A 16,555-nucleotide genomic window follows, 5' to 3' on the forward strand; every position below is an offset into this window, starting at 1 on the left:
AAAAACAGACTTAACTACCCTGTTACTCTTTCCTTTCCCTTCGCTATACTGTCTAAAAAATCCAACCAACCTGATTGGTCTCATTTTAAATTCATAACCACTACCTTTAAAATGGGCCCTTGGTAGAATCAGGCAATTTAACTCAACTTCCCTAGTTTACTCCATTTCTGATTCCTTCCCCTAGACAGAACTTTTCCCTCCTCTTAAACTTCCAACATCTTCTCTTTCTTTGTCTCTCTCAGGTGTTGACCTTGCTTCTTGTTTTAGTGAGAAAATGTAAGCAATTACTAGAAGAGAACTTTCACAGGCTCTGAATACTACATCTCAAAAGATACCTGAATAACAAACCAAATATTCTTTGCCTTCCTTCCTGTTATTATAAACTGCCATGCTCCTATCTAATGGCAACCATCCAGGGTATGGAATCCCCTCTCATCTAATCAAGGACACTACTCCAGCAACTGCTCCTCTGTATCCTAAATTAGCTATTTCCCTCCCTCTCTCTTCAATCATTTCCATAAGCACAAAAGTAGATGTAATACCTATTATCTTAAATAAAAACAAAACAGCAACAAGAAAAACTCACCACTTGACCCCCTACATCACTCTTTACCACTCTATTTCTCTGCTCCCCTTTTAAGTAAAACTCCTCAATATAGTTCATCTCCTCATTCTTCTCCTTCATTCTCTCTCAAACCCAGTCTAATCAGTTTGTCTACACCATGCCATCAAATGTGTTCTCGTGAAAGTCACCAATGATTTCATCTTGTAAAATCAAATAATTAATTTGCAGTAATAATCTTTCTTGACCTATTAGGAATATCTGATACAGTTTAATACATTCTCTGCTTGATAACAGTTTTACTTGGTTTCTGCCATGCCCATTCTTTTGTTCTTCCCATATCTAACTTACTGCTCCTTCTCCATCTCCTTTGTTTTTCCTTATTCATCTGGTCTCTAAACACTGGCATGCTTCAGGTCCGTTCCCAGATATCTTCTCTATCTACACTTATTCCCTATATTAGTTTTTCAAATTTTTTCACTGCAATCCATGGCAAACATACACACACATAAAACAACATAAAACAACAAAACCACATGTTATATTATGACCCAAAGCATACACAGGTACATATGTGTCTATATAATTAAAACTTTCCATTAATATTAAAATCCTACTCCCAACCCCCTAAATGGATTTCATGCCTTAAAAATGAGTTAAAACTCACAGTTAAAAAACATTGCACTATATGCTAACTCCCAAATTTATATTTCTTATCTTATTTCCTAAAATCTAGATTTATATATCCCAAACACTGACTTTACTCAACATTTCCTTGGCTGTTCCTCAACATTTATATTTGGACATTTAGTAAATATTTTTGCATTTAATGAGTCAAAAGCTGAATTCTGAGTCTCCTCATTCCTCTTCAAAACTACTCCTTTGCAGTCTTTTCCATCCTACTAAAGAACTCTAAGCAAATACCAACTCCATTCTTCAAGTTGCTCAGGTCAAATAACCTAGAGTAATATATTCCCCTTAAGTGTGAGCCCTTGCCCTCTTTCCCTGTATTTCTTCCTCCCGTATCCAGGAAAAGGAAAATTCTCCTCCTGTACATCTGCAGAAAAGACAAATCTGTGCCAAGTTTTCACAATATTTCACCATGAATGTGGGAGTTGCAGGATTAAACTGAATTGTCCTCCAACTCAGCAGAGGTAGCAGCTGGGCAAGCAACCTTCACAAACTCTAGTCAAGTCTCCTGACCATGTCTTAAAGACACCTGTTAGGGTAATTTTTGACCTTTCCTTTTGTCTTGTCTCTCTTGACTTTCCCTTTCATATTTCTTTAAAAGGTCCTCAACCTGATATCTTCCTGATTCACTCCCTCACTTCCTTTAGGATTTTCCTCTAATGTCACTTCATAAAGTCAGGCCTTCCATGACAACCCTATATAAAATAACACCATCTCACTCCCCATGGATTTTCCTAGTCCCGTTTTTTTTTTCTTTGTAGTACTTACCATCGTCTGTATGTTGTCTATCTGTACCAACTAGAATGTAAGGTCTATGGAAGCAAAGATTTCATCCTCTTTTATTCTCTGTCATACCTCAGCACCCAGAACACTGCCTAACAGTGAAATGTAAATGAATGTCTAATTTCAGTAGTATGTGCTCAAATCACAGGAGGACTCTAATGTGATATATACTGGGAATCACTACTCTTACTGGGCTTCTTCTATATAGCCTTGTGCTTTTAGAAAAATGATTCTCAGCCAGGCATGGTGGCTCACGCCTGCCATTCCAGCACTTTGGTAGGCCAAGACGAGTAGACTGCTTGAGATCAGGAGTTCAAGACCAGCTTGGCTAACATGGCAAAACCCTATCTCCACAAAAAAAATACAAAAAAATTAGTTGGGGTGGTGGTGCACACCTGTAGTACCAGCTACTTGGGAGGCTTAGGTGGGAGGATGGCTTGAGCCCAGGAGTTGGAGGTTGCAGTGAGCAGAGATTGCGCCACTGCACTCCAGCCTGGGCGACAGAGCCAGACCTTGTCTCAAAAAAAAAAAAAAAAAGAAAAAAGAAAAATGGTCTTCAATCTTCTTCTACCATATCTGAGGGGTACAGAGTACAGCATAATCCCATCGGTACTGGTGACTAATGTCGACAATCTGTATTATTCTAGGACCAAGCTGGGCCATCAAATGTAGTCTCTTGGATCACAGTATCTTGGCTGCATTTAGAAGAGTCTTCACTGACTGGTACTTTAGTGCTTTGCTATCAGCTTGAGTGAGTAATGCTTTATAAAACATCTTCATATTACCACCATTATCACAGTAATAAGACTACTTTTAAGATAATATTTATGAGTCTTTACTATGTATCAACTCATTTGCTAACTGCTCTGTAGGCATTAGCTCATTGAATCCTTATAAAAATTACTACTATGCCAGTTTCCTCTTTCAACATATAAAACGCTGAGATTCACAAGTAACTTTCCTAAGGTCACAAATCTAGTAAACCAAAAGAACAAGAATTTAAAATATGGTATATCCAATACCAAACCTCACATTAATTACTATACCCTGATATACCATTCCATTTGATAAATTTGTATAAAAGCTACATGCAAGAGAAAACTTGCATTCCTCCAAGAACTAGACATTGAAAGCTATAAAAAAAAAATGATAGTGTTTCACTTTTCGCTTTAGTCATAAGTGAACAAGTCCTTATGGCCCAGATATTTCCTTGGGTCTTGACTTCCTCATCTAATTTATGTTTTTCCTAATTCCTTATATATTTCCTTTATATCCTACCAATCAATCCCACCCCTTTAAAATCCACATATTCCACTGGGATTGTTATATTAAGACAGTTGAAATATTATTTAAAAAAAAGCAAACTCATAATTCAATAGTTCCTGTATATGTGTGTGTGTGTGTGTGTGTGTGTGTGTGTATATTTTTTTTTTTTTAGATGGAATTTCGCTCTTGTTGGCCAGGCTGGAGTGCAATGGCATGACCTCAGCTCACCACAACCTCTGCCTTCCAGGTTCAAGTGATTCTCCTGCCTCAGCCTCCTGAATGGCTGGGATTACAGACATGAGCCACCACACCTGGCTAATTTTGTATTTTTAGTAGAGCTGGGGTTTCTCCATTTTGGTCAGGCTGGTCTCAAACTCCCGACCTCAGGTGATCTGCCTACCTTGGCCTCCCAAAGTGGTGGGATTACAGGCATGAGCCACCGCACCCAGCCAGTTCCAATATTAAAAGCCAACCAGGTATACACATTTTGAAAAGGAATACAAAGACAAAACAAATAGAACCATAACGTTACACTAGGTTATATGGCTAATATTAAAGAACGACTCTGGACACAGCAGATATGCATACAGAGATGAGCAAAACTCACATTGATAAACTCCTTCACTTAGCCAGGAGCTAATTAATACTCACTGATAATCCTCCCTTAGTATCTGTAGTCATTACCTAACAAAGCTTTTCTGATTGGAAATAGATACAGATAATATACACAGAGGACCAACCACTTTCTCTTTCTTTTCCTATCTTCTTCCCAACTTTTAAGGAAGACCAAACTCCTTCACAAGGCAACAAATATATAGACTTGTTTTGGCATTCTGAAAAGCTTCTAATTACTAGTCTACATCAAAGAATGCTCTTCTCAAATAAAAGTTCACAAGATATTTTGTTTAAAGGCAACTATAATTGATATCATTATCCAACCACTTAAAGATGAACTATATATGAAACTTATAAAAATAAAGTACATACCATCAATAAAATCCATGCTATTTTTGAAGGCTCAAAGGGAATATAAAGTAAGATAATCTTCCAGATAAGCTATAAGCTTACCTTAGCTACTTCTTCTTCTAATTGTTCTTGGTATTGTTTTTCAAGCAACTTAACGATATTTGTTTCCTCTTTCACTCCAAATTCACCAGAAAACTATATTTAAAAGCAAAACATGACATTTATTTACATTAATTATACACCACTTATTTTTAAACTTCTACCTCAAAATCTCCCCAAAGTATCAGTATTTTTAGAAAAGTTCTACACACTTTCAGCAAAAAATCAATTTTAATTCTCTCAATTAAAAACAATTTTAGTAAATAATTCTACTAAATAATTATACTTACTACTGTGAACTTAACAATCAAAGATGCAAAGAGGAATATGTTTACATATTTATAAATGCCAACATACAGTTCTAGAGTGGGAAAAGGATACTTAAATATAACTAATACAATATATATGTGTGTATATATTTCCTTTTAAGTAAAATGTTAAACAGTGGCATTGTTTGCTCATAAAATTACAAGCAAATTTTCTTTTCTTCTTGGTACTTATTAATACTATCTAATTTTCTACAAATACAAAGTTACAGTTATCAATAGAAAAAACTATAAACTTTAAAAAAATATAAACATGTTCTCAGTATGAAAGTATTTATTTAGCAATTATCACGATATGGTAACATCTTTCCTCTGTATACTGAGCCAGGAAGAACGATGATCTTAATTTTTTCTGTGACTTAAGAGCTAAAAATCTACTGAGTGAAGACCAGGGTTCAGCAGTTGCAGGTTTGAGAAAGTTGCAGGTGTGAGAAATTGAGAATAATACAATGCTGAGCAGAGGCAGGGGGTGGTTTAGTTAGATGGCATGCGCTGTAAAAGATGTGGAACTTTTATATACCATATGGACCTTACTGGAGTAGGCCTAATCTATTATCCCAGCCCTACTGTCTCGGATTCTGGGGATTCCTAAACACTTTTTTCTTTTTTCTTTTTTTTTTTTTTTTGTGATGGGGGAGTCTCGTTCTGTCACCCAGGCTGGAGTGCAGGGGCGTAATCTCAGCTCACTGCAACCTCCGCCTCCTGGGTTCAAGCGATTCTCCTGTCTCAGCCTCCTGAGCGACTGGGACTACAGGCAAGTGCTACCACGCCCAGCTAATTTTTTGTATTTTTGGTAGAGATGGGGTTTCACTGTGTTAGCCAGGCTGGTCTTGATCTCTTGACCTTGTGATCCACATGCCTTGGCCTCCCAAAGTGCTGGGATTACAGGCGTGAGCCATCGCGCCTGGCCCCTAAGCACTTTTCTAGAGATGGCCTGGTCCAAATTCCCATGCTGGAAAGACAAAGCTATGTTGACCAGGGCACTGAAACTAATTTGTACATAGCCCACATGTTACAAAAAACAAGATAAATCTTAAACTATAACATATTTAAAGGAAATATAACCCCTCAAACTTCCTCTGTTTTTCCTATGCTATAAAAATAGATAAAATTTCTTTACATATGTATTCTGAGTTTTCTATATAAGGTATTATCCTCATATTTATTATGCTTACTTCTCAGCAACTATAGTAAACCAGACATAAAAATGATAGTAGAAAAATCAGTGTATATAACAGTTAAAAGATAAAAATTAAAAATATAATACCTCTATTGTACCATCAATATTCTTTTTCACACAACTTCCAGGGTACATTGTTCTCTGTGCATCAGATTCTGTAATTACCACCGAATCAATGGGGAAGCTGAATATAAATAAAAAAGGTTAAAGAATTAGAGTTGTATATGTGCTTTAGTGTTCATCCAAAATCTGTAACACACATAAAATGTGTACCGGGGTATGGGAGACAAAAATGAGTCAAGGGTTGTAGGTATTGTAACTTAAATCATATTTTTGACTAATATTTCCACTTAAAAGAACACAATTGAGTAACAGTATTTTAACAAATGATCAACTGAATTTTATGTCATCTTACACTACAAATGTATGATATGGAACTATACATACTGACTTTTTTTTGGAGAGATGGGGACTCACTATGTTACACAGGTTGATCTCAAACTCCTGGCCTCAAGTGATCCTCCCACCTCAGCCTCCAAATGTGCTGGGATTATAGGCATGAGCCAGTATGCTTGGCCAGTATTAACTTTTTTTTAAAAGTTATCTAAGATATATTAGTGACTTTTAAAAAGTTTGTAAAATCTCACTTTTATGAGAAACTTCTTTTAACATACATATGTATATTTGGATACACAAAGTTTGATTTTTTTCCTATGTGTCCACATCAAAAGTAACAACGTTTACCTCTAGTGGAACTCAGGAGCAGTGGTGGTACAGAGAAGAATCTTAATTTACAAATACTCACTTTTGGACTTTTTTGTTTAATTTTTTGGTATTCACATCTGTATTGTGTAGTTTTTACATGCATTCATTATTTAAAAAATTTTTTTTTCTTAAAATGCTTAACTTAGGTCATAAAAACTAAGATCAGTATTTAAGAACCATGGGAAAAAAATAAAAGGAGGAAATTATAATTTTCATTTCTGGCAAATACAATTTTCCACACCCATTTTCATGTACAACTATGTTGCTTTCTTAGTTCGACCCTCCTCTTGTCCACATACCTTTCTTTCTCGTATTCTTTTCTATCCTAAATTCCGTCCAAAACTGGGCAGATAAAAGTTGTCATCATCCCATTTCATAACTTATATAACTAAACCCCTAATGATGGCCATTTGATTGCTTCCAATTGTTCACCATTACAAACAATGCTATAATACAGATCTTCACAAATGTATCTTGGCACACTTCCATGGATGTTTCTATATGATAAAATCTTGTAAGTAATTGTTAAACTTAATATTTCATGTTTTAATTCAGGGCTATATTCCAAAAAGTTTTATTAATTTTATTATCATAATTGTATCATTTAAGTATTTTCTCAAAACTTCAGCAATCGGGGGTCATAACAATTGTAAAACTTTGCTAGAACATGTATGTCTTTATTTTTGAGAAGACATTTTCTTTCAAACATTATTGGCCATTTAGGTTTTTCCTGCTGTGAACTACCTTCTCATGTTCTATGACCATCCCATGCTTCTAAAAACTTGTTCTTCTTTTCTTCTCTGCCCTTTCCTGCTTCTTCTTTATTACTATTTTGTCTCTGTTTTCCTCACTGTCCCTTGTATATACTCCTCTGATCCTTGGCTTTATGTCTTGGATCTTATTTTCACAGCCTAGAAAATCCTCCTGATTATCTATCCAGCCACTATGATCTAAACTCCAAAAAGTACTACTTAGTCCACAATGACTTCATTCTTTAAGCTTTACAGTATTTGAAAGTGTTTACTCCAAACTGAAAAAATAGTCTGGCATAAACTTAATTCACTGCTCCCCTCTTGCAATTAAGCTCCTACTATCTGCAACCCCTGTTGAATTTCCTATTTATGTGATGTACTTTCATTTTCCATATTCCCTAGGCTCAAGCAACACAGAGTTATCTTTGTTTTTTCCCCTCTGCTTTGTTTCCAACATTCCTTCCATTGCAATGTCTTAATACTCATCCTTCATTTCCATTTTGCTGTTATTACTCTAATGGGCAGTATTACAGATGTGCAGTAAAAAATGCCACAAAGAGATGGGTTTAAATTCCAGCGTTTTAGTTATATCACTATGTTATATTCCCCAACCATTACCTTCAAAAATTATTGCAAGTAATTATTATTTCAGTGATTACACTGAAGTCCCTGGAAGGAAATAGCCACTTTACATAAACATTTAATTCTACCTCCAGAATATCTAGCTAAGGCTCTTTTCGGTTACTGTTTCATTTAATTCTCACAATCTTAAGGGTAATTATTATTATCCCTATTATTATTTAGAGATGTTTAAATAATCTGTCCAAGATCATATAGTCAGTAAAAGGTCAAATCAGGGTTAAATGCAGATCTGTCTGACTAAAACCCATGATCTTTCCAACATCAGAGTGTTTCTCTTAGAGGTTTCTAGTATGAAACACCCAATATTTGTTAAAAGAATGACTCAATTATTTTTCTTAACCATTTCAAGTCTACCCACAGGGAACAGTATACTCTATTCAAAATGTGTTACAGTTGTGTCCAAAATATGTGATGCTATTTACAAAAAAATAATTTTGACTCATTACTATTAGTAAGAATTAGGATGGTGGTGAGTAAGACTCTTTTTGGTAGGGGTGCAGGGAGCAAATGAATGGTTTTGGTTCAAAGGCATGTCAACACATTTCCACGGAGTATTACAGAAACTCTGAGAGAGGGTGGTGAGCTGGCAGAAGCCCAAATGCAGGAATAACAATGTAAGCCTACGTTTCCAGAAGCCTCTCTTTTCGTCATGCTTTGGAGAGAAAGCATCATTAATTAAAGGAAGATTACTTGAAATACTGACTGGTTATTAGAAAGTTCTTCCTAATTACCTATTTTGTTTCATATCAGAAAGCAGTGGTTTCCAAATGTCAATCTATGGGTTCCATGCCTCTGAATTATATTGTTAAAAACACAAATTTCCATATTCCATCTCAAAGTTATTGAGTATGACTCTCCAAATTATAATTCAGTGATCTTTCATTATAAGTATTAAAAAAATTATATTAAAGTTCAAAAACTTCCACCATTTCTGATGTACGGTCATGTTTAGAAACCACCAATCTCAAAGAAAATGGGAGCTTTATAAGGCTAAGCCAATACCAAGCAAACAATTCCAAAGCCCTTATGTAGGTTCCAAATACAGAAGAGTAACGACTAGTTCCAAACAAGTAGACATTCAATTTTCATTCACTATCCAAAAAAACTGTGTTGAGGTTTTACTAGCAAGTGCCTATGAAGACAGTGCTAGAATAGCAGAGCCAGCCAAAGTTAGAATAAATCTCTGAGGGTTTTATAGAGCTAGTTATATATTATATCATACTTCCCAACTAAATTATAAACTGTTTATTCATTAAAAAAAATAACTTATTGAGTACCTATTATGCGCAGAGAATTATCTTAGGTGTTTGGGACATATCACTGACCTAAATGGAAAAAGAGCCCCACCATTATAAAGTTTAAAGTCTTTGACCAGAGACGAAAAATAAACAAAATAAAAATGAATCCACCCCCTCCAAATTTACATATATTTGGTGTTTTTATATATATATATATATTTTTTTTTTTTTTTTCAGGCAGAGTCTTGCTCTGTCACCCAGGCTGGAGTGTAGTGGTGCGAATTCAGCTCACCGCAACCTCCGCTTCCTAGGTTCAAGTGATTCTTATGCCTTAGCCTCCTGAGTAGCTGGGATTACAGGTGCATGCCACCATGCTTGGCTAATTTTTGTATTTGTAGTAGAGATGGAGTTTTGCCATATTGGCCAGGCCAGTCTCGAACTCCTAACCTCAGGTAATCTGCCTGCCTCCGCCTCTCAAAATGCTGGGATTACAGGCATGAGCCACCACAACCAGCCTAGTTATATATGTAATATATACTGTATAAAATGTGTATAATGTATACATATATATAAATGGACAATATTAAGTAATATAGAAAAAGTAAAGTAGGGAAATAGGAATCAGCGTTCTAGGAGACAATTTTAATTTACACAGAGTGATTAAGAAAAGCCTCATGAGAACATGACACTTGAGTAATGCTCCAAAGGAGGTGAGGGTGTTGGCCAGGCACATATCTGGAGGAAGACCATTCTAGGTAGAAGGAACAGCCAATGAGAAGTCCCTAAAGCAGAAGCATACTGATAATGTTTGTTACTGGTGACAGCATCTTGGGGTCAGAAGACAGTGACAGACAAGTCAGTAGGAGATTAAAAGTCAGAAAAGTAATGGGTACTCATCATGTAGGACAGAAGAGCTTTGGAATGATATAATCTATTTTAAATTTTAAAAGCAAGATTCTGGCACCTGCTCTAACTGTGTTGAGAACAGACTTTGGGGAGGAGTTAGGGTAATCCAGGTGAGACAAAAGGATGGCAGAGACCAGCAAGGTTTTAAGGAGTGGTACAGTTTGGATATATTTTTGAAGGCAGAGAAAACAGGATGTCTTGATAGACTAGAAAAGAGGTATAAGAGAAAGAGGAGTAACGACAGATGGATATAACTGCAGAAGGAGCAAATTTTGAGAAGATCCAGAGTTCTACTTTGGACGTGGTTAATTTGAACATGAGACAAAGTGAAATCCTGCCATGACTGGAATGATCCTATCTTATATTCCTTAAGTATCCACCATATCAAAGTACCAAAGACTAGGTACAGAATAAACTGCAAATACATGCACACTGCCGATTTAATTAAGCAGATTAACAACAACCAACATCTTTATAATGTAAAAATTTAAGTAGAATTCCTATAATCTCTTTGATTTACATCAACATTTATTTCAGGCATTTCAAAGATATAGAATGATCTCCTGCTCTTCTTTCTTAAAAATGCTGCATCCTATCTCTTTTCAGCAACTTTGCTTAAGTTACTTTTTGTAAATAGCCATTCTAGATGATACTATAATTGTTACAAAGCTACAAATACTGTTGAATGAAGCTATAAGCAGATGAATACCTTGGCGGAACTGTGGACTCACTAACAGCTTGAAGCCTCTTCCGTAAATAGTGGATCTCTGCCTCATAGCTTTGTTCAGTTTCTTTCAATTGTTGCTGCAAAGAGGATATGAGGCTTTCTAATTCTTGAACTTGTTCTTCAAGTTGTTCAGTTTTTTCAAGATGTTGTAGAGGAGATAACTTGCTTTTATGATTGACATCTATGTTATATAAAGAGACAAAAAATGCACATTTCAACAGAAGTTTCTTAGTGAAATAGCACAATCACTGTGTACAGAAAATATTCTTTTTTGAAAGAGTACGTTTTTAGTGGTAATAACTCTGGTTTCAATTTAAACTCATTCTGATGAAAACAAGAAAATATAAATAGTACAATTCAAGATCATCTTTTTGATCCTCATGCTGCAGTACTCCTAAATCCAACATTTTATATCTTTAAAATTTAAAACAATTTACAATTATAGAACATAAGAAGTGAAAAAGGACCAAATAGATAAGTAACCCAAATCTTTCATTTTAAGGATGAAAACATTGAGATCAGAGAGGCTACAGTGAAATGCCCAACGTCACTATGTTAGCTCAAATTTTAAAGTAAAAAAGCAAATTACTCAATATTTGGTATAAAAACACCACATTGTGGTATATGATCAAAATTTACCACTGTCTTCCAAACTGGTCATCTGAGAATGGATTGATAAAAACTTTGTTTCTTCTTTTGGAAGGTTTTCTTCTCCAAATTCAAGTTTCATACCATCTGTTTGCTGTCCCCAAATCTATTGAAAACCACAGAATAAAAGCAGTAACATAAATACGTAATCCAGCAATTAGAAAGCTGTATTAAAGCAACTCTGCATTAAGATGCTTTTTTAAAACCACCCAAAATTGTGGCACTCTAATACAAGTGTTTTCCCTTCTAAGTTATTCCCTGTTCTCTTCTGTAACAGTAATTCATGTTCCATACCTTTCATAGCACTGAAATTATGTTAGTAATGTTCTTTGATATCTAAAAGGAAGTTCATTTTACTACAAAAACAAGTGCTTCTGAGAATTTTGGTAGAAAGCTGATAACAATATTTATAGTATAACCCGGTCTTTGAAATTTCAATTTGTACATAATAAATTTTATATTACCAATACTTGATTAATACAGCTTATGTATCTCTAGATATGTCCTATGTACAACCAGGTAACTGACAAATGGTATGCTGCTCTGTACAGTAAACAAAAGAAAAGAAAAGAATGAAAATAGATAAATCTCAGCTCATTTCCTTAACTATTAAAAAGCAGCAAGCCTGTAATCCAAGCACTTTGGGAAAGCGAGGTGGGTGGATCACCTGAGGTCAGGAGTTCAGGATCAGCCTGGTCAACATAGTGAAACTTCATCTTTACTAAAAATTGAAAAATCAGCCAGGTGTGGTGGCGCAAACCTGTAATCCCAGCTACTTGGGAGGCTAAGGAAGGTGAATTTCTTGAACCTGGGAAGGGGAGGATGCAGTGAGCCAAGATTGAGTCATTGAACTCTAGCATGGGAGACAGAGCAAGACTCTGCCTCAAAAAAATAAGTAAATAAACAAATAAAATTAAGCAGCAATGTGTCAGATACCTGTGTGTACTAATTTATTCATTCATCAAATACTTAATAATCAATGTGACCAGCACTGTGACAACAGATAGTAAAAATATAAAATCCGTTTAAAAAATAACAATATATCTGCCTGCATGGAATTCATCAATCAGATGGGAAAATAAACAATTAGAGAACGGCTAAACTATAAAATTTGACTATAACTACAATGATAAAGAAGACTGATGTGGATCTGAATAATTATGGAAGTCAATTTTGATTTAGGCTCATATATTTTTGGCAATGATTTGGGAAGGCTTTAAGGAAGAAAGAGTAAGAAAATTTATGAAAGAATGACATATGCCATAATTGACAATGATCTTCTTGAGAAGAGTTTAATTTGGATACGGAGGGGGAAATAAAGCTAGTTAAATAAGATAGATCCAAATTACATAAGACTTTAAAAGCAAGGGGAAAGAGTTTGGACTTGCAAGACCAGATGAACAAAGGATACTGTAGAAGCAGGTGAGCAAAAGAAAAAAAGCCATTTGCCAAGAAGGCTGTTTTAACTGTCCACTACTCTTATAAATCCTCTAACCAACTCCTACCCCATGAGTACGTTTCAACAGAGATCTTGCCTCTTAGTTCCCAGGGAAAATAAAGATCATCGGGTAAATTATTAAGTTTCTAGTCCAACCTTTCTAACTCATTCAGCAAACATTTATTAAGCCTTTACTGTATGCTAACACTGTGATAAGAGGAGGAAACAAAAATAAACAGAAGATTTCCTGATTCCAAAGGGTTTAGAATAATAGTGAAAGAGGCAGAATGGTAAACAAACAATTATATAATATGAAAAGTAATGTGATACAAATGCAAATGCGTATAAGAAGCTATAGGAACATGGAGGAAGGACAGAAGGGTAATCAAGTATTTAAAGTAACGAAAAAAGGCCAGGCGCGGTGGCTCATGCCTGTAATCCCAGCACTTTGGGAGGCCAAGGCGGGTGGATCACGAGGTCAGGAGATCAAGACCATCCTGGCTAACATGGTGAAACCCCGTCTATACTAAAAATACAAAAAAATTAGCTGGGCATGGTGATGGGCGCCTGTAGTCCCAGCTACTCGGGAGGCTGAGGCAGGAGAATGGCGTGAACCTGGGAGGCGGAGCTTGCAGTGAGCCTAGATCGCGCCACTGCACTCCGGCCTGGGCGACAGAGGGAGACTCCATCTCAAAAAAAATAAAAAATAAAAAAAAATAAAGTAACGAAAAAAGAGAAGCACGATAAGCAAGGCCTGTACTGTTCCTAAGGAAACAGAAGAATAAATGCCTAAGCCTAGGAAGATAGGTAAAGCAGATGACACAGAGGGAGTAAACATTTGAACCAACTGGAACAAGCGGGAACAAACCAAAAAGGCTGGGAGGGGATGGGCAGTATTATGCAGAAAGGGCAGCATGCAAAAAAGCCCAGGGTGCATTTGGGAAACTAAGTATTTCAGTATGGCTGAAATGAGGAGGAAGATTAGAAGATGAAGCCAAAAAGTTAGGCAGTGATGTATTGCAGTGCTGATCCTGATGCCAAAGTAACTCTGAAATGCCTCTCTAATTCCAGCTAATTTACAGAATTCAAATACGATATCTTCTTATTACCCCTTGTGCAGAAAAGACATCTACCTGTTTGCTATATTCATCTACCTGTTAAGCAAACGTATTTACTTACATTTCTTTTCTTTTCTCTTTTTTTTTTGAGATGGAGTCTCACTCTGTTGCCCAGGCTGGAGTGCAGCGGCGCAGTCTTGGCTCACTGCAACCTCAACCTTCTGGTTTCAAGCGATTCTCCTGTGTCAGCCTCCCAAGTAGCTGGGATTATAGGCACATGTCACCACACCCAGCTAATTTTTTTTTTTTTTTTTTTTTTTTTTGAGACGGAGTCTCGCTCTGTCGCCCAGGCTGGAGTGCAGTGGCCGGATCTCAGCTCACTGCAAGCTCCGCCTCCCGGGTTTACGCCATTCTCCTGCCTCAGCCTCCCGAGTAGCTGGGACTACAGGCGCCCGCCACGTCGCCCGGCTAGTTTTTTGTATTTCTTAGTAGAGACAGGGTTTCACCCCAGGATGGTCTCGATCTGCTGACCTCGTGATCCGCCCGTCTCGGCCTCCCAAAGTGCTGGGATTACAGGCTTGAGCCACCGCGCCCGGCCCCAGCTAATTATTTTTGTGTCTTTTTTAGTAGAGATGGGGTTTCACCATGTTGGCCAGGCTGGTCTCCAACTCCTGACCTCAGGTGATTGGCCCACCTTGGCTTCCTAAAGTGCTGGGATTGCAGGTATGAGCCACCATGCTCGGCCTTACATTTCTCTTCTAAACACCTACTAGAATGTTGCCATGGAAAACTATTTTATGTATGTGTGTGTGTGTATATATATATATGTGTAAAATAGTATATATGTATATGACATTCCTTAAACTAGTTCATAAATCCCATTAATTTATACATTTCTTCAGTCTGGTGACTTCATTACTTTATTTCCAGTACATAGAACAACCTGGCATTTAATTAGCAAATAATAAATATTGGCTGTCCAGTCTGTCCTTAGATCTAAGGAATAAATAAATAAATACATAAGTAAGTAGGCTGGGTATGGTGGCTCATGTCTGTAATCTTAGCACTTTGGGAGGCCAAGGCAGGCAGATCATGAGGTTAAGAGTTCGAAACCAGCCTGGCCAACATGGTGAAAGCCCGTCTCTACTAAGAATACAAAAATTAGCTGGGTGTGGTGGAGCTTGCCTGTAATTCCAGCTACTCAGGAGGCTGAGGCAGGAGAATCGCTTGAACCTGGGAGACGGAGGTTGCAGTGAGCCGAGATCGTGCCACTGTACTCCAGCCTGGGAGACAGAGCAAGACTCTGTCTCAGAGAAAAAAAAAAAAAAGTACAGTAAAATAAAAATAAAAATAAAAATTGACTGGATAACTGAATGAGAACAAAGTATAAGTTTTTCTTTCATATTCTTTAGACTCCCTTCAGTGTATATATCAGTATGGTAGAAGACCAGGAGTGAAAAGAGAAGATTATGTAAGACAAATCCCCAAGTTTCTGGTTGAATGTTGTTCCTTGAAACTGAGACGAGAGAAGCTGGTTTAAGCAGCAGAAGTTAATAAATTCATATTTCAATATGCTGATTGAAACATACCTACAAGAGTTTTGAGTAGAGATAACTGATGAGATATATGACTCTGCAGCTCAGAAGGACTGACCTAAACATAGAGATCTAGAAGCAATGAAAGGAGATGAAAAAAGCATTCAGATTAAGAGGATCAAATAAAGATCCCTGGTAAAATAGACAGGGTAGCTAAAGTCCAAAATGGAGGCTTGAAAAGCTACAGAAGCTAAGGGAAGAAAATATTATCAGAAAGCAGCAAATACTACAGTCGAGAAATAATAGATTAAAGTAAAAAGAAAACTAGTTCAAGATAGTACACTGAGCATGTGTTTATATCTGAGGTTACAAAGTGAAGGCTTGAACTTTAAATCCAGTCTATACTTTTATAGTGCTCTTTTGGGGACAAAACAGTTTTTGTTGTTGTCTGGCTGCTTTCTGTTTCCCAACCTTAAAATAGAATCCATTTATTTTTGAATATTTCTGTGTGTGTGTGTGTGTGTTATATTTTCAGAGATGAGGTCTTAAGCTCTGTTGCCCAGGCAGGAGTGCAGTGGCACAATCATAGCTCATGCAGCCGCAAACTCCTAGGTTCAAGTGATCCTCCCACCTCAGTTTCTCAAGTAGCAGGGAGGACAGGTATGTGTCACCATGCCCGGTTTATATTTCCTAATATTTTTAAAAGAAAAAAAAACATATAAAATTAATAGATTAAAAGTACTAGCAACACTGGGCCCTGATTCCTACTTAATGGCAACAAGATGCATAAGCTGGGCAGCTGCAGCCCCTTTTGGATGAGGCATGTTTTCTCCAGGTTTCACTTGGCCTTGGCCTTCTTCATTTATTTTATTAACTAAATTAATGTAGGCATTTACATTTGTGATTAGTGACGCAAACCTCTTCCCTTTTGATTACGCAATTAAAATGATAGTAAAGAATATTTAAAAGGCATA

At 36.6% G+C, this 16,555-nt stretch overlaps 1 protein-coding gene across 2 annotated transcripts in view; it reads right to left on the bottom strand.

Moving 5' to 3' along the window:
• AKAP9 (A-kinase anchoring protein 9) overlaps window positions 1–16,555 on the bottom strand; it is a 170,994-nt gene that overhangs the window by 78,494 nt on the left and 75,945 nt on the right. For both annotated transcript variants that reach the window (XM_025378114.1, XM_025378113.1), the window contains exons 13-16: window positions 11,542–11,656; window positions 10,885–11,083; window positions 5,960–6,056; window positions 4,370–4,462 (exon numbers count right to left, since the gene is read on the bottom strand). In XM_025378114.1, coding sequence (XP_025233899.1) covers window positions 4,370–4,462; window positions 5,960–6,056; window positions 10,885–11,083; window positions 11,542–11,656 — 504 coding nt within the window. The remainder of the gene's footprint in view (window positions 1–4,369; window positions 4,463–5,959; window positions 6,057–10,884; window positions 11,084–11,541; window positions 11,657–16,555) is intronic.

The sequence above is a fragment of the Theropithecus gelada genome, chromosome 3 (assembly GCF_003255815.1).
Source record: "Theropithecus gelada isolate Dixy chromosome 3, Tgel_1.0, whole genome shotgun sequence".
Classification (NCBI taxonomy): Eukaryota; Metazoa; Chordata; class Mammalia; order Primates; family Cercopithecidae; genus Theropithecus; species Theropithecus gelada.